Below are 17,577 nucleotides of genomic sequence, written 5' to 3'. Positions count from 1 at the left end.
ATGTATTTTTAATGTCTCTCTTTTACTTGAAAAATGGCATTTGAATTACAAAAAAATTCACACTGTATTAAGACTGCAAAATACACTTTTAAAAGTTTAATTTTGTCTTAGGATGCTGTTTGGACATCTGAGTCACTGAAGATTAATTTTCAAAACACGATTTTATGCTGGTCATACAAACAGAAAAAATATTTTTAAAACAGGCTCACAGCATCTTTATCTAACAAGAACACAATGTTTTGCTGTACAAAAACATTCATTCTGGTGAGTTTTTGCTATATGTTTTCATTTTCCATATATTTTAATAAAACGTGTGCAACTGATACCCTAGTATCTAGAACAATTTAAAATAAAAGTAAGAGATAGTACAAAATGTAGTTAAGATAAATTAAAATTGCATCTTTTTCAGTTTGCTGTATGTACTATATAGTAAAAAAAATTTCCCAATTCTTCCTCTCCAGTATTTTAATTTTACAGTACCTTCATTTGATTATACATTCTCTGGCCATTCTTATCAGAAGACTTTGAACAGCTTACAATCTGTTTACAGTAACTATTAAAAATCAAAGAAACGTATAAGAAATATATTACTTTCACCACATCATAATAGATGTCCATATTCAGGGATAGTTCAACATTCCAGCTCATCCCCAGATGTTCTCCAGAACAGCCAGGTCTTCAAGAGTCTTTCAATGAAAAGGTAACTTTTATACTTAGGGGAAGCTTATTCTATAGGAGGGAGACCATCACTGAGAAAACATAGGAATGGCATTTCTGAAAGAGACATTTCCTCAGTCGGAAACCCTTAATGTGGCTTGTTCTCATCAGATGGGCAGATTCAACCCAGAGCATGCGGCCTCAGAGAAATCAAGGACCTAAGCTATGAAGGGACATCCAGAACCTTCAGTTATCCTTGGAAGAACTTCCAATCAATGCATCTGCTGCAGTAGAAGTGTTACACCAACAAGTCTGGGTGTGCTCATAATAACCTATGTCTCCTTATGCTGAACCAACTACAGCTTGTGAATAGCCTACAAGAGCAGCTCCATATATTCCAAATTGTAATAATCCAGATGCAGGATGACTAAGGCATAAGCAATTAGTAACTAGATATAATTGTACAAAAGCCTGGTGACCTCAGCTTCTACCTGATGTTTTAGCAGCAATCATAAATCCAGGATGCCAAATTCTGAGCCAAATGTATCTGAACAAGAACTACACATCCAGAGCTGAAAATAGACTATCTCTGGAACTGGTCAATTTCTGAACCCAGAGGCACTCTGTCTGCTAGGATTAAGCTTAAGTTTTTACTGCTCTGTGACTTGTCATGTTATGACATTACATTTGATTTAGAATGAATCACTTAGTCAGTACAGCTAAGTCAATACATAACTGCCCAAGTCAACTGCATTTCCAGGGGAAAAAAATTGAATGACTATTGGTAAATGCTATGCTTTATATTTACCTCTGATGATACTGCACTTTAGCTTCAGTATTCAGTATTTTCAAATGAGAATGTTGGTCCTTCATAGCCAATATAGTTTCTTTCAATATCAGGTCTATTCTCACAAGTGTCCAGTGCTACTACATGTTCTGCTTTATTAGGAGTCATCAAATGCTCACCAGTCAAAGTTGATTTGCTCATTGCCCAATCTTCTTCTTGAATGCTGATTTCTGAGCAAAAATTCCCTGATATGTCTGTTACTAGGGGACAACTAAGCATATCCTTTGTATCACAGAAATTGTCACCATATTTCATAGCAGGAGATTTGTAGGCTTCAAGGGACATCTTTGCAGTTGCAGTTATAACGGTTTGCATAGTTGGAACATTCAGAGAGGAATGACTGCTATATTTATAAGCATATTCTTCACTATAATGAGGATAGTTAGCATTGGCTTGACATAGCCCATAGCTAATTCTTTCTCCATAACTAGTTTCTCCTAAAGACTGTTTCATCCCCTGATGCTCATGGACACTGAGTGAAGTTGCATGACACTGAAGCCCACTCAGCAAGAGGTGATCAGTGTCCATTGGAATATCCATTACATCTTTGTGAAATGTAGGACATAAACTGGAATTGACATAACCAGGAAATGCACACTCATAACCACAACTTGATTTAGATGTGTAGATTTGGGAGGTTGGATAGTTCTGGAGTGGTGATGCTATATCCCCTTGAAAATTGGTTGCATCGTAAGTAATGTGGTACGTCTCTGAATTTGGAAATAAATGAGACTGAGCAAGGAATGGTATGCTTGCATCTGTGAAAATGCTGAATTTTTCTGGTCCTTCTTCGTATGATAGAGGATGGATGTAGGGAAAGTGATTACCATTCTCACTGTATGCTGTTCCTGTCTAAAGAGAATATTAACACAAGCAATTAGTGGACATACAGAGACACATACACAACTTTTTACGAAATAGAATTATTGTCTATTGTTTAAATTATTTTTCCAGTATTTTTATCAGGATGCTTAGATTATATATCAGACTTTAAGTCAAACTGATGATGGTGGTGTTCCTGGAACTTCCACAGTACATGTAATTTTTTTTTAATCACAAGAATAAAAGTTGTGTAGCTCTTTATATTTATTCAAAGAACTATCAGTTTTTAAGAAGAGACTGGACAGCCATTTGTCTGAAATGGTATAGAGTTTCCTGCCTGAGCTGGGGTTGGACTAGATGACCTCCAAAGTCCCTTCCAACTTTTTATTTTATATTATTATTATTATTATTATTATTATTATTATCAATCATCGCACAGTCAGCCAGATGTTCAGACTGGATTTGGTATTTTGTCTACCTATCGAGTCCTTACCCAGGACCTGGGATAGGCAGATGTGGATGTTTGATGGTATTACAGGTATCGTCGCAGGATGGAAGCAGTTCCTAATAAGGCCGCCTTTTGCAATTGACTAATAGCGAATTTGTCAATGCCAATGGTGTTCAAGTGGTGCTCCAGTGTTTTGGGATTGCACCCAAGGAGCCTATGACTATTGGTACTACCCTTGCTTGCTTTTGCCACAGTCTTTCTATTTCTATTTGTAGGTCTTTGTATTTTGTTATCTTCTCCAGTTCTTTCTCTTCTATTCTGCTATCACCAGGCACTGCCACGTCCACTATCCAGACTTTTTTGTCTTTCTTATCGACAATTGTTAAGTCTGGGGTGTTATGTTGCAGGTGCTTGTCTGTTTGAATTCTGAAGTCCCAGAGCAGTTTAATTTTATCATTTTCTATGACTTTCTCTATTTTATGATCCCACCAGTTTTTGCTTACAGGCAAATGATATTTTTTGCAGATCTTCCAATGCACCATTGTTGCTACTTTGTCATGCCGCTGCTTGTAATCAGTCTGTGCAATCTTCTTGCAACAGCTTACCAAGTGGTCCACTGTTTCTTCAGCTTCTTTGCATAGGCGGCACTTACTGTCTGTTGCTGTCTTCTCAATTTTGACTTTGTATGCGTTTGTCCTTAAGGCTTGGTCTTGTGCAGCCAGAATTAGTCCCTCGGTCTCTTTCTTCAATTTTCCTGCTCTTAGCCATTGCCAGGTTTTATTATTATCTGCTTTCCCAGCTATTTTTTTTCATGTATTGGCCATGTAGTGCTTTGTCTTCCCATGCCTCTATTCTGTTCTTCATTTGGTCTTTCTTGTAGGCCAGTTTGGTCTCTCCAGTAGTTAGTAAGCCTTCCTGATATACTAATTTCAGTGCATCTTCATCATTGTTCTTCAGATATTCTTCCAAAGCCATTTTTTCTTCTTCAACCATCTGATGTACTTGTAGCATTCCACGCCCACCTATTTGCCTTGGTAGATAAAGTCTATCAATGTCACTGCGTGGATGAAGGGCGTGATTCATTGTCATTATTTTTCTGGTCTGCCTATCCATTGCTTTTAGTTCTGCTTGAGTCCAGTCCACTATTCCAGCTGTGTACCTAATGACTGGGATTGCCCAGGTGTTGATTGCCTTTATGGTATTTCCTCCATTGAGTTTGGATTTTAAGATCTTCTTCACTCTCTTGATGTATTCACCTCTAATCTTTTTCTTGACTTCAGTGTGCTTGATGTTGTCAGCTTGAAGGATACCCAAGTATTTGTAGTACTCTTCCTCATCCAGACTCTTAATGTTATTTTCGTGGGGCATCTTGATTCCTTCAGTTTTCACTATTTTTCCTTGTTTGATAGTAAGTGTGGCACATTTGTCCAAGCCAAACTCCATTACAATATCTTGGCTATATATACGGACAGTGTTGAGCAGCGATTCTATTTCAGATGATGTTTTTCCATACAGCTTCAGATCATCCATGTAAAGGAGGTGGGATAGTCTAGCAGATGTTTTTGATGTTTGATAACCATGTCCTGAGTTATTCAGTATTGTTGACAGAGGAAACAGTGCAATAACAAATAGTAATGGTGATAATGAATCTCCTTGAAATATTCCTCTCTTGATATTAACCTCTCCCAGCCTCTCACCATTGATCTGCAACTGTGTCTTCCATTGTGCCATCGATCTTTGCACAAATTTTCTGATGTTTCTACTGACTCCTGTTATTTCTAGGCACTTGATTATCCAGTCATGTGGCAGAGAGTCAAATGCCTTTTTGTAGTCAATCCATGCCACATTCAGGTTGGTCTTCCTTTTCTTGCAGTTTTCCAAGATCATTTTGTCTATTAGGAGTTGATCTTTTGTTCCTCTGCTATTGGGGCGGTTTCCTTTCTGCTCAGGTGGAAAGAGATTGTTTTCAACTAGATGCTGTTGTACTGCATCAGCTACCACACCAGTTAGTAATTTGAAAGTTGTTGGTAAGCAGGTAATTGGCCTGTAGTTACCTGGTGTTGCCCCTTTGCTGGATTTTTCATTATTAGGTAGGTTTTCCCAGTTGTTAGCCACTTTTCAATTTCTCCTCCTTGTAGTATATTGTTGAATTGCTTGGCAATGAGTGGGTGTATAACAGTTAGATGTTTCAACCAAAACCCATGCAGTTCATCTTCACCTGGTGCTGACCAATTTTTGATTTTCTTTGCTCTTTTTTCTACCATTTTTGTTGTTATTACTAGTTCTTTCATTTCAACTTCTGTTTTATTTGCATCCACCTCTTTTAACCAAGCCGCATCCTTGTTGTATTTCTTTGGGTTATCCCATATCTGCTTCCAGAACTGCACTGTTTCTTCCTTGTCAGGTACTGACTGATTCCTTGCAGTTTCTCCATTGATGGATTGGTAGAAACGTTTCTGATTGGATTGAAATTGGAGGTTCTGCCTATAGTTTGCAATTCGAGCTTCATATCTACTGATTTTCCTGGCTATAGCTGTTATTTGTTGCTTTATTATTTCCAGTGCTTCCTTGATCTTCCTTGTTTCTAAGTGGTATTTCTTGATTAGGTATTCTTTGGTCTTCTTGTTCTTCAGCTTCTTTTCTTTCATCTGTTCTAGCTTGCTTGCATGTGATCTTAACTTGCTGATCTTATTTTCTAGTCTAACCTTCCATTTTTCTGGTGCACTGTTTGTTTGTTTTTCTTTTTGTTTGATTTTACATCCCAGGTATTCTGTTATAACTGCAGCTGTGCTGTACATTAGTTGGTTTGTTTCTTGCAGTGAATTGGTGCTTATACTTGCTATTGCAGTATTTGCATCTTTTAATGCTTGTGCTAGCTGTTTCTTTGGAACAAGCTTCAATGCAGGCAGCCTTATTCTGTTGTTTTTGTGCTGTTCTAGATGCTCAGTTATTCTTTGTTTCAATTCTTTTATTTCTTTAGTTAGAGGGTTTTGTTCTTCCTGAGGAAGAGGTGCCTGGTTTCCAAATGAGAACAGTTGTATATCTCTACTGGATTCTTTCACTGCCAACTCCCCCTGGTTTGCCTCTACATTCTGAATTACTTCTTGTAAGGCTTTGATTTCTTTGCCCTGGGTAAACCTTTGCAGTTCGTCCAATTCTGTTTCTGTAAATACTTTATTTCGTGTTATAAATCGGCGTTGATCTGCTAGTCTCTGTTCTGTTATTTCTGATTCTGGATGTTGTTCTTTCCAGAATTGGTGCATTCGTTTTAGATATCCTCGTCTTGTTGGACTTGATCTGTAGTAACAGATCATTATTTCTTTGTTTTCCATCACTGTGTATCTGCGACGGGTAAACACCTTTTCTTCCAGTAGTTCTGCAGCTGCTGGCCCTGGTTGCTCAGCCAACAGTCCTGAGTCCTGTAACCCATTTTTCACCAGATATCCAGGAACTCCAATATCTAGTGCGGACCTTGTTAACCCGGGCGACGTCCGAGCCGGTATGGCATTCTGAAATTTACGTCTCACCATATTTTTTATGGGAGAGACACTCTTTGTCTGACTCCTCTGATGAGACCTGTCCAGTATGGTTGAACCTCTGGCATAGCTCTCATCTTCCTCAGAGTACACAAGCCCCACAACCACGTCAAGGTAGTGCCTCACTGGGGGATTATTATTATTATTATTATTATTATTATTATTATTATTATTATTATGCCTTCCATTTAAAGGACTCCAGTCAAGACAGGAGGGTTAAATTTAGTTATGAGTAATTAACATTTACAAGCAGACTCAGCAAACATTTTGGTCACTTTGTCAAACTCTTCCATAAAAATGAGATATATTGTATTTCTATTTGAATCACAGAAATTATTTTTAAATTTATATTGATATTAATTCCCCACCCCTTCTGAGCGGCAAAATGTCACTCTGTTAAGTCCTGACCCTGATGAATATTTATAACATATATCTGTGGGGTGGACTATGAAGAAATCCACATTAGTCAGAACTGAGATACAGAAATTAACAAATTATTGTATTGTACAAGTGAGGACTTCATTGAGAAATGCATGTGTGACTATAAATTTAGTTATCACAATGATCTGATAATGATTTTAATTTCATTCAGGGTCAGAAATAGTAACTGACTACTCAATTTCATGTATATTATAGCAGCCTAAGCCTTAATAACTTCACCTGCTGCCCTTAGCATTTGCTCTGCCATAATATTTGATACTGTTTGTTATAGATATTGTATTTAAGTCTGCCAATAATAGTAAAGTATTGATAAAGCCTGACCTATCTGGAAAATGACATAATATAGGTGTGATATGGCTATTATGGATGCTGTTGTATAATTAACAGTACAATAAAATATAGTCAATTAATTCCAAACTATCCTCTCAACACAGGCACAGGTACTTAGCATGTAGTCTACTTTCTCAGTTCCATAAACTATGGTAAATATTAGGATACAGCTCATTTATATTACTTATTTTTAGTGGAGCAAGAAGAAAGTCAAAACTCAGCCTGTTTTTGCAAAATGATTTTATATTAATTTATATTTGAAGAACTAAAATTCTGAATTCATTATGGCTGAATGAATATAAATGAATGTTCAGATTATTTATGATATTTCGCATCAACATTTCTGATGATATTGCAGACCCAGTTACCTTAAACTCAAGAAACCGTTTCTTTGGGGACGTGTGAGATGATGTTTGCTTTTTAAGAGCACTTCTTCTGATCTCAGTTTCTGATTTACTTTCTGGTTTAGGGTGGTCATGAATTCCCTTCGCCTGAAATAATATGGACACAGGAACAGAACAGAGCATTAAAAAGCTGATGTATGATAATTATCTATATTAATAGACAGCAGGTTTCCTGGGGTTACTGCAAGAATGGTTCCTAACTTCACCTGTAAAGATTGGAGACTTGAACCTGAATCTTTGGCATGATCCTAGTCTTCAGTGCACGGATGAACATTTTTCTTATGTGGAGAATATATATAAGATATGGAAGCATCCCAGAAATTTCATGCACTAGTGAAGTCTAAAATTTGGGTATGAGTCAGAAAAAGTCCATTATAATTGATTTCAGGACCCAGTGATTTTTCAGGTTTGTACAACATGGTCCACTGCAAAATGGTCCACTGCATTCTATTCTAGCGCACTGTAAGAACCTGGTCCATATCTTTAGTTATTCACTTTATTGTGTGAACTATTGGGTGTAAGCACCAACGTTAAGTTTTTCATGAAAACACATCTATATTCTTTGGATTGCCTAGGAAGCATGACTTTTAAGTGTAACTCCTTAATCAAAAACTCATTTTTGGTTAAAATATGGCCAGTTAAGTATCTAGGTCTGCAGGCTAACAAAAGTTGTGTGTATCACTGAGTGCAATACATTTATTTTATTCAGATAGAAATATTATCAAATAAGGGAAATAAGCATCTTTCCAGTTTCCATTAAGTTATACACCATAATTTTTTTTTAATTATAAGAAATCTATAGAGATAATCTACTTGGCATTTTGTATTTTACCTGGAAAAATATTGCCTTGCCTTCATGTCTCCAAAAGTTAGTTACTGGATAGCCACTATGTCCTCGGCAAGCAGTTAGTTCAAGAGCTGAGCTGCAGTTAGGACAATACTTTTCTGCAAGATAGATAGCTACATTGGAAATATGTAAGATTGAAGATGTCTATATACTGAGATAGACATACTGTATAAAAAATAATGTGCAATGTATGTGCAATACATTTTAATTTTGCAACCCTGGGAATTATAAATCGACACCTTTTCAGAGATTTGTCTGTGGGGAAACAATGTGGTTTCATATGTACTTTTTTCACCTGCAGTAGAATCTTCAGTTACAGGAATGACATTGATAACCTATTCCAGGAATGTCAAACACATTGCTTTGTAAAAGGCTTTCAAGTACCGCAAGGCTCATTTCTTACAAAAAGTTTCACCTCTCCACAGTTATAGGTGACATACAAATTCCTGTTATAAATAAGTATCTGGTATATATGTATATGCATATGTATAAATAGATTAATGAATGACTTCGAGATTCTATTTTTAAGCAGTAAGAGCTGAGTGAAACAATACTAAATTTCAAAATCTGAGGAGGGAGAAAGATTTCTCTTTTGTTGACCTTTTCGCTAGAGTGGAAGGTCCCCAACAGCTAAAAGGATGGCTGTTGCATGGCTCACTTGCCCCACCACCCGATTCTCACTTTGTTGCTTTTGTCGAGCCTTATCACAAATAGCAGGTCGAAGTTGCAGCTTTGTCCCATCAGGCAGGATGCAGTTTCTGGCACACACCACCACACCAAGGCAGGATTTCTTGAGGATCTGGCAATTGTGGTTGTTGGTGTTTCGCATGGCCCAACCGCTAAGATGCCTTTGTGCATTTTTATCTTCAGTGGCATAGATAAATCGCAAATACCCATCGGGCCACTCCTGGAAAGAATCAAAGTGTTTGGGCTCCTGCATAGGAGACAAATACATGAGAGGAAGGGGAACAAGAAGAAATCGATGTAGACTTTATCTATATATTACTAAAACTCTTATTCCCATAATCTTTAACTGGACAGGCAATAATTTTTGAACCAAGTAATTCAAATGGGCTAAAAGGTCCAAAATCTGGGACGCATGATTCCTGTGGAATTGAAATTTAGCAAATTTTATACAACATTATATGACATAATGCAAAATGTCATAAAACATTTCCTTTTATTTTACTGGGCTAAACAGTTCAACATGGGCTATTTCCAAGGCAGAGGCATCTCTGAATGTATCCAAACGTTCCCAGTGAAGGCAGCACATTAGAAGTTCTGTCATGGTTGAAGGCGTTAAGAAATGTGATGAAGAAATAGCTCTGAAAGGCTGACCCAACGGGTCTAGTGTATTATATGAGCAGGATTGAAAGTAGCCAATTCTCCTTTTTTAAAAAACAAACAAACAAACGGGAATTATGGAAACCAGCTTGTGTGTGTGTGCATCAATACATGCAATACATTAATTTACTACACATTCTGATTCCATTCGAACAAAATGCTAAAAACTAACTCTCATTAATAAATACAACTCCTATATTTAATTGATAACATGCTACAGCATATCCAGACAAATAAACCCTGCTATGAATCTGATAAGACAATGGTCAGGTATCAGTAACATTCTGACTCCAAAGTCAATCCTATTTTTGCTTAGTCTGATATGTTGTGGAGTCCTAGTCACAATGCAGTGGCTGGATTCCCTGCTGGTGTGGTGCTGGATGCATCCAAAAGCCTATTCTATGCCATTCCTCTTTAGAAACTCCTCTGCTATTGAGTTGAAGCATTCGCCATTCCCCCCCCTTAAATGAATACGAAACAATAAGGTACAACAGCGAGATATAGAGAGTATATAACTTTGTCCTCCTTATTTCTAATCTTTGATCTGCCTTTGTCGTGTCTGTCCAAAAACGCCACCAAATGTTGGGACCTGATTTGTGAGTCTGTCAATCAGCATAGGTTCTGTCGGCTCCTCTGGCTTTGTGGCTGTCTCTTTTCAGCAGATTAGATGTTTTCCTAATGAGAAGAACATCCTGCCTGGGCATCTCCTAGGTTAAAGAAACGTGGACTAAAGAAAATAGAGGAATAGCTCAGAGAAGCAAGAGTCCTAGGCTCAGCAGCATATCCTCATTGCCAAATTCTGTCCTGCTTCTCTTGCCTCGGAGAAAGTTTTCTACAGTTGGGAGGCATGCGGTGTTTCACTGTGCAGAAAGGACTTTGCAATTCATTCACAAAGCCAATCTAATGCCTCCAAACCTTCTTTCCAAATCTCCCTCTGCCCTTTACCTGTGGTAACTTGGGATCGTTGATGTCCCAGGTTAACTTCATTCCAAAGGAACAGATGTAGTTAGATTCATCAAAAGGTGCCTTCGACATTTTCACCATGAATCTAGAAGAACCTACTTATTAAAAAAAAAAAAAAATAGGTACTTCTCTTGTTCCATCATTTGGAGATAAGGTTTCACTTCAGATTGTTAAAAAGCTCAGTAATATTCTTTCTGGTCATGAGATTTTTCCTGACTCATACAGTTATGACTGTTTAAAAACACTGGACAAGTTCTTTGCACTAACAAATAACATTTTGTACCGGTCATATAAATTTATAGAAATGAAAATGATCACACAGTTTTTCCTTAAGCACAAGTGCACAACAGCTGCTTATGAACACAGTTTAGTGCTGCACATCTAGTTGGTGTTCACTCATACATTCAGTTTTAATGTAAATTCATATAGAGAGTATCATATATAACAATAATTTATGTATTTAATGTATATACATACTGAAAGTTATGGCAACACATGTGCACACACATACATACACATGCAATTTTATGCATGGTCAAACTAGGTCAGGTATAATGTGTGAAACTATCCTGTGGGCTATAATATTACAATCCAAAAGAATGAATTCTTGTGTCAAATATATGCACACATTATATATTGTCTGGAACAATGGCTGAAAAAAATAGTGGCTAATTTGCCTTGAGGCTGCAATTACATTATAATTCAAATTTCCATATATATGATTGAACAATTGTTCATTTGTTTTAATATATATAGTAAATGGATTATGATTGAACAATTGTTCATTTGTTTTAAACCTACCTGTAGCAAACTTAGGTCTCTTTCCCTCAGTAATAGTTACCCGTCAGCTAGGAAATAATTGCTATCATCTGCATATATAACTAAAGGTAAAGCATAAGAAATGAAATCTGAGAGAACAGTAGTTTGCTTAAATATAGGTAGTGAATTCATGACTAATGCGAAATTTGAACTGGCTTCCATTTTTGCACTACAGCAGTTTCTCTGAAATACAGATTAATATGGGGACATAGGATTCAGATCAATCAGGCCCAAATCTGTACTCAGTCAACAATTTACAATTTCTCAGCAAAATCTATGCCAGAACTATGAGGATAAAATAGAGGGAGGAACAAGAAAGAGAAATGAAGGCCTGTGCAGGCAAACCACCTTCAAAACTTTAAAAGGAAGACAGGAAGAAAACATAACTAGCCAGTTTGGTCTAGTGGTTAAGGCACCAGGCTAGAAACAGGAGAATCTGAATTCTAGTCCTACTTTAGGCATGAAAGCCAGCTGGGTGACTTTGGGCAGTCATGCTCTCTCAATTCCACTCACCTCTTCTTGTTGTGGGGAAAATAGGAGAATGAAAGAGTAATAGACACGTTCACCACCGTAAGTTATTTATAAAAAATAATGAAAGCTGGATAAATAAAAATAAATAGCAGCAGCTCAGTTTTTACAGTATGTGTAGAAGTGAGTGGGTATATGTGAGAAAGGAACAATAAAATGTTTGGAAAAAACTTTTCCAAAAGACCTGTTAGTATATATAAATGCTTCATGGGAATAGCTGACATAACAGAATTTCTTCTTAATAAGCATGCATAGATTTTTACAGTCAGGTATAACTTTGTGAACCTGCCTTGAAGTTCTGCACCGTGTTGTCCTCTTACCCTTTCATAAATGCCTTGCCTCTGTCCACTTCCAGCAGTGCTGAAATCCACCGGAGACTGCACTTTCCTTCCTGAGCTTGGCTTCAAATCTGTTCATATTAGCAAGGGCATCTTTTTTGTCCTCAACTTTCACCCTCCCACATACCTTTCTCTGCTGCGTTGAAAGCACGTCAGTGGCAGCTCCTCCCTGATTTATTCCACAAGTTTTCAAGCACTAAGTACTGCTGATCCACAAACCAGTCAGCTAGAGCTATGTCATCTGAGAGGGAAGTCATGATCCTGAGACGAAGTACATTTCTTTTTCATAGCTAAATTCATGTATTCAGGGTGTGGAGGCCCCAAAAGAAACATAAAGCATTTTCACTGTGATCCATAAACAGTTTGACCCTTTCTACTTGGGCTTAATTATTGGTTGTTCCAGACCTCGTTTACACCTTGAAAATTTGAAGACAGCCCACAACTGCTTACAACTGAACATCTCAGATGTGTTGGGTTATCATTATCTCCAATGAGCAAAGTCATTAGAAAGCAAGGCAAGTTGAGCATGCTATGGATAATACAAGATATGGCTCTATAATTTAAGGGTGCTTGACTGGGAAAAGAAGGAAGGAAATGGCCTGCAAGAACTTAAATATATTTCTAATTCCAGTGTGTGTATATGTAAAAACGAGAGTCATATTGACTTTAATGGGACTTAACTCACAATCCTTTATAATAGTTTTGGGGCCTATCTGTTTTTTAAAAAATAAATTCCCAAGAAATATAAAATGTTTATAAATCCTCAAATACAGCATCTGCTTAATGTACAGTAGAGAGGGACTTTAAAGAACAAGTTCCTCCAAAACATGTCCCCCCCTCTCTCTCTCACACACACACACCACAAATACATAGGGTGCATATAAATTAATATGTGGAGGTTTTAATTTTTTTATAAGAAGCATTCAGAAAGCTTCAGAAATATAAATACAGAATTGGATAACTTGATAAGAGGTAGATTATCTTCTTAATCTTTAATCATTACCGACTTTCCCAGGAGTGTCAAAACACTGGAAAGCGTTGGATGCAAAGTATTAACCTCTTAAGTAAACCTTACTGACTGTATTACATTGTCTGTTTGGTAAGCCTGGCAATTTTAGAATGGGATTAAGAGCATTGTAATCTTTAAAATTGAGGTTATCAGTAAAATAGCAGATACAGAATTGTACCCTCCTCAGGAAGAAGAAATTGCCAGTTCTAAAAATAAGGGTGGGATATCTAAATTATATTAGATCAAATTATATAAAGCATTTTAGGCAAATCTAACTAGAGTTATGAGAGCCAGTTTGGTGTAGTGGTTAAGACAACTGGCTAGAAACCAGGAGACTGATTTTTACTCCATCCTTAGGCATAAAGTGAGCTGGGCGGCCTTGGGCCAGTCACTATCTCTCAACCTTAGGAAAGAGGCAATGGCAAACCACTTCTGAAAAAACTTGCCAAGAAAAGTGCAGGGACTTATCCAGGCAGTCTCTGAGAATTGGACATGACTGAATGGAAGAAAAAAAAAATGGAATCTTAAACCTTCAGACCTAGCTAGCATTCTTTACATGAACCAGAGCTGAAGTCTTCAAAAGTCTGAAGGAAATAAGATTAGTGTAATATTCCTATGCAATTAATGACATGAAAGATTTGTAGCCTTGGCTGTTATACAATTTTAATGGTGCTTTTGAGTCAATTTAAAAGTTTGAGTCAATTTAAAATAGTCTCCTCCCTCCTACATATCTTAAATCTGAGAATCCAATGTTCAAAATCCAGTTGAACTAAAAAGTTTGGACATGATTAGATGATAGCTTTAGACATCTCTTATTGAGTGAAGGGTTCCAATTGGCCCCTTCTCCTAAGCTATGACATGTATTCTGTAAACAAAACAGGCACATGCACAGCTTCTTTCAAAGACAGCAATAAATATAAGTAATAAAGAATCCAGACTGGGAGACCTAAAGATAATTCATATCATTCTTATACGCAAAAGTTGTCCCAAAAATGGAAGTGTGGCAATATTATTGTTCATTTAATTTGCAATACATCTTCTTTAAATCTGCAACAAACTATTCTGTTAATATTCCCATCACACTAATATGAGCAACACCCCCCTAATAATGAAATAAAAGGATCTTAACATATTGGAGAATGTTTGGTTGAGAACCCAGGCTTATTTGACTGAATCAATATCTGTGATTCAAGAGTGTTTTTAGTTTTGGATATGTCATATATTCTTCCTGCAGCATTTTTCTTGCTGATTTGTATTCCTATGTCCCACTAATATCAGCCAATGTCTTCCTAAGCACACCTACTTAAGAAGCAATGGCTATCGAATCCAAAACTACAACTTTTTCCAAGGTACGTGCAATTGCATTTTAACTTGAGAATAACGTCGCTGAATTTATTGACTTGCTTATTATAGCTATGCCCTTTCTCTCCCTCCCCCCCCCCCACAGGCTTCCCCCACGGAAGCCTCTCCCCTTCTCCCTATGGCCTTCTCGCTCCTTCGTTCTCCTCCCTTTCCCGCCAAAACTTCCTCCCTTTATATGCTCTCCTCTCTCCCCGCCCTCGGGTGCGCCACTCTGGGGTTCAGGTAGAGCTGCCCCAGTCTCAACCCCCCTCCATGCGGTCATCCACTGCCCGGCTGGCCATTGCACGCAGTGCAGATCTCGGGGTCTCAGCCGAGCCCCCGCAGCTCCAAGGCCTGCGTGCTGCTCCCAGCTTTAGCCGAGACTTCCAGCAAGCGCTGGTCAGCTGGAGCCGCGCGCGCCGAACCCTGGGGCTCAATAGAGCCCCGGCTACACTGCAGGTCCAGCCGACTGTCCTCCAGGCCTGTGCGGCGCTGCTGCCGCCCTTTCAGTTCATCCTCCCGCTGCATTTCTAACCCATATGGTACTTCACAGAGGTTGCAGCCTTCTCCTGTGCCCGAATAAACGGAGTTGCGCGGCAAGTGCTGCACTTCAGGATAAGTTCAGGCAAGGAGAACAGTGATTTACTCTTTTATTTGCAAATTCCAACCCACGCTTTGTAACTGAGGCGGCTTAGACGGCGGGGTTAGCCGTGCTGCCCAACCGGCCAAATTCCCCTGTGACAAACAAGACCAGTTTTATGCTCCCAGATGCGTTGGAACTACAATTCAAAATTCCTTGCTGGCTAGGAAATATGGGCGTTGTCGTCTCAACGCGTTTGGGGCGGACGCTATGCCGGAGAAGTAGGACGGTATTTTGTACTTGGCGGCGTTTCGTCTTTGGTGGTACTACCTGGTATTTTGGGGCTGGGATACTAAAGGAGTAATTAGTTAGAGATTGTTTTTCTGTTTAAAATTGGAACCATTCGAGGATTAAAGACGACTTTCTTGCCTCTTTTAAGTGCTGTTTTTAGAGGAGCCGGTTAAGAACACTTTGGCCTTGTATTCATGTGATACGCCAAGAGCCTAGCACCATTTAGGGTTCTTCAATGTGGACTGGGCGTTTCTTGGAGGCCACGAACTCCGTAGAAGGGGGTCACAGCAGCTTTTTTAGTTGATTATGCTTATGCAGGCAAAGTAACAGAACAGTCAAAATTTTCCCTGCAGAAATCTAGAAAGAGTGATTATAGTACTGGAAACTTAAATATTGTGATATATAGAATACAGTACTGGTAGTCCTCGAGTTACAACCACAATTGGGCCCTAAAGTTATGTTGCTAAGTGAAATATTTGTTAAATGAATTTGCCCCATTTTACGACTTTTCTTGCCACAATTGTTAAGTGAATTATTGTATTTGTTAAGTTACTAACATGGTTGTTAAGGGAATTTGGCTTCCTCATTAACTTTGCTTGTTAGAAGGTTGCAAAAGCTGACCATATGACTCCAGGATACTGCAACCATCATAAATATGAATCACTTTGCCAAGCATCTGAATTTTGACCATGTGACCATGGGGATGCTGCAGTGGTCATAAGTGTGAGAAACGGTCATAAGTCGTTTTTTTCAGTGCCGTTGTAACTTTGAATGGTCATTAAATGAACTGTTGTAATCGAGGACTACTTTTAATATAGAATTATTATAAGTAAGTATGTCTATTTCTTGCCTAGCGTTACTTTCAATGAAATCAGTATTTTTATTCTTGGAGGGAAAAATTTGCACAGTCATTTATCAATTAGAGGTGCTATAGTGCGGCCAGATTTGAGAAGTCTTCCCCTAAAAGCAGTCTATTTCAAAGTTGGCACATTGGAACTCTGGAATTTCAGAAAAGGTCCTGATTGTCAAAAAAGAAGCAGCCTTTTTGGGCTGCCCAATGCTAGTGCTTGCAGTGGTGGATATAGGTATGTTGCTGGCCTGCCACAGTTTTACAAAACATTATAAAATTGCGGCTTCTATGGGTTAGAACTAAATTATTTTGAAGTTTTTGTTTTCCATTTCTCTTGTTTAGGTATTATGCTGTTTTGTTTTATATATTAGTGCTAGTAGAATAGAATTTTGTCCTACTGGATAAGGTGAAGAAAAGGTAGGATTTTTATTAAAAGGTAAAAGAAAAGTCTTCTCTGCATTTACATTACAGCTGGTAACTTTTGTGGAGGAGAGAGAATCAAATAATCTACTGAAAAATATCAGTCTCTGTTCAAAAGAGAGTTGACCATTACGATTGTATTATTATTTCTGCAATTTACTGATCATGTTAGCATATTGAGCTCTAGATATCATACATTTCATGCAGGGGTTCCCCAAGAGCTGAAAATTATTTCAAGAGTTATTCCTGAGGAAAAAGTTTGAGAAAGTCTGGCATAAAGTTTTCTGAAACCAGTCCAGTTAATAGATTGTGTGAACAGAGAAAACTGGCTGGGGTAAGCCATGGTTAAGCATGGATAAGTACCTTTTAACTTAATGCAATCAGTTTGAATCAATTTATTATTTTGGAATGAGTTTGGTAAATTCAGAAAGGACTCTCCTCCCATCTATTCCTAAATTAATTTACTAAGCATTGGCTAATTTTTATATGCATAGCAGTATAAGTTTTTTCTGCTTTCGTAATCTAAAGGAGGAAGATATCAGAGAGGAAGAGGAAGAAATGGCAGATATAACTGAATATTACGTAAATATTAAATTTTCACTAAATTGTTAAATCATTTTAAATGTAAAGGTATAAACTGTTTTAGAATCTTTTTTAGGATAACTATTTTAATATGGTCAGAATTATATTGACACAGATTTAAGAATTCAAAAACAATTTGATTCAATTGAGCTAACATGGTATCGCAAGACAGAGCCTCTT

General features: G+C 37.7%; 2 protein-coding genes across 5 annotated transcripts in view; one reads left to right on the top strand and one right to left on the bottom strand.

Moving 5' to 3' along the window:
* Window positions 1–1,489: 1,489 nt before the first annotated feature.
* On the bottom strand, window positions 1,490–10,711 carry GCM2 (glial cells missing transcription factor 2). Its single transcript, XM_039348747.1, has 5 exons — window positions 10,622–10,711; window positions 9,014–9,266; window positions 8,318–8,430; window positions 7,450–7,572; window positions 1,490–2,356 (listed from the first exon to the last, which is right to left on the bottom strand). The coding sequence occupies exons 1-5, from the start codon at window positions 10,709–10,711 to the stop codon at window positions 1,490–1,492; spliced, it is 1,446 nt and encodes a 481-aa protein (XP_039204681.1).
* A 4,236-nt stretch (window positions 10,712–14,947) lies between these two features.
* SYCP2L (synaptonemal complex protein 2 like) overlaps window positions 14,948–17,577 on the top strand; it is a 39,139-nt gene continuing 36,509 nt past the window's right edge. For 2 of the 4 annotated variants that reach the window (XM_039349596.1, XM_039349567.1), the window contains exons 1-2: window positions 14,948–15,299; window positions 17,344–17,397. Coding sequence is in view for 2 of the 4 variants with exons in the window: in XM_039349567.1 (XP_039205501.1) it covers window positions 17,374–17,397 (24 nt within the window). In the remaining 2 variants the exon portion in view is untranslated. Of the gene's footprint in view, window positions 15,300–15,569; window positions 15,588–17,343; window positions 17,398–17,577 lie in introns of those variants that run through there. The other 2 variants (XM_039349576.1, XM_039349586.1) reach the window with 2 other exon arrangements.

The sequence above is a fragment of the Crotalus tigris genome, unplaced genomic scaffold, assembly GCF_016545835.1.
Source record: "Crotalus tigris isolate CLP2741 ecotype Arizona unplaced genomic scaffold, ASM1654583v1 scf7180000017564.2150845, whole genome shotgun sequence".
In the NCBI taxonomy this organism is placed as follows: domain Eukaryota; kingdom Metazoa; phylum Chordata; class Lepidosauria; order Squamata; family Viperidae; genus Crotalus; species Crotalus tigris.
Note: the sequence above shows the minus strand (reverse complement) of the source record. Positions and strands in the feature narration are given on the sequence as shown.

Excerpts from the sequence above, each read along its gene's own strand:
- GCM2 (XM_039348747.1), bottom strand. The coding sequence starts at position 10,711 with ATGTCGAAGGCACCTTTTGATGAATCTAACTACATCTGTTCCTTTGGA. Across the intron at positions 8,431-9,013 it reads GGCTCGACAAAAGCAACAAA|AAAAGTATTGTCCTAACTGC; the intron begins GTGAGAATCGGG and ends TCTATCTTGCAG. Across the intron at positions 2,357-7,449 it reads AACGGTTTCTTGAGTTTAAG|ACAGGAACAGCATACAGTGA; the intron begins GTAACTGGGTCT and ends TATTCTCTTTAG.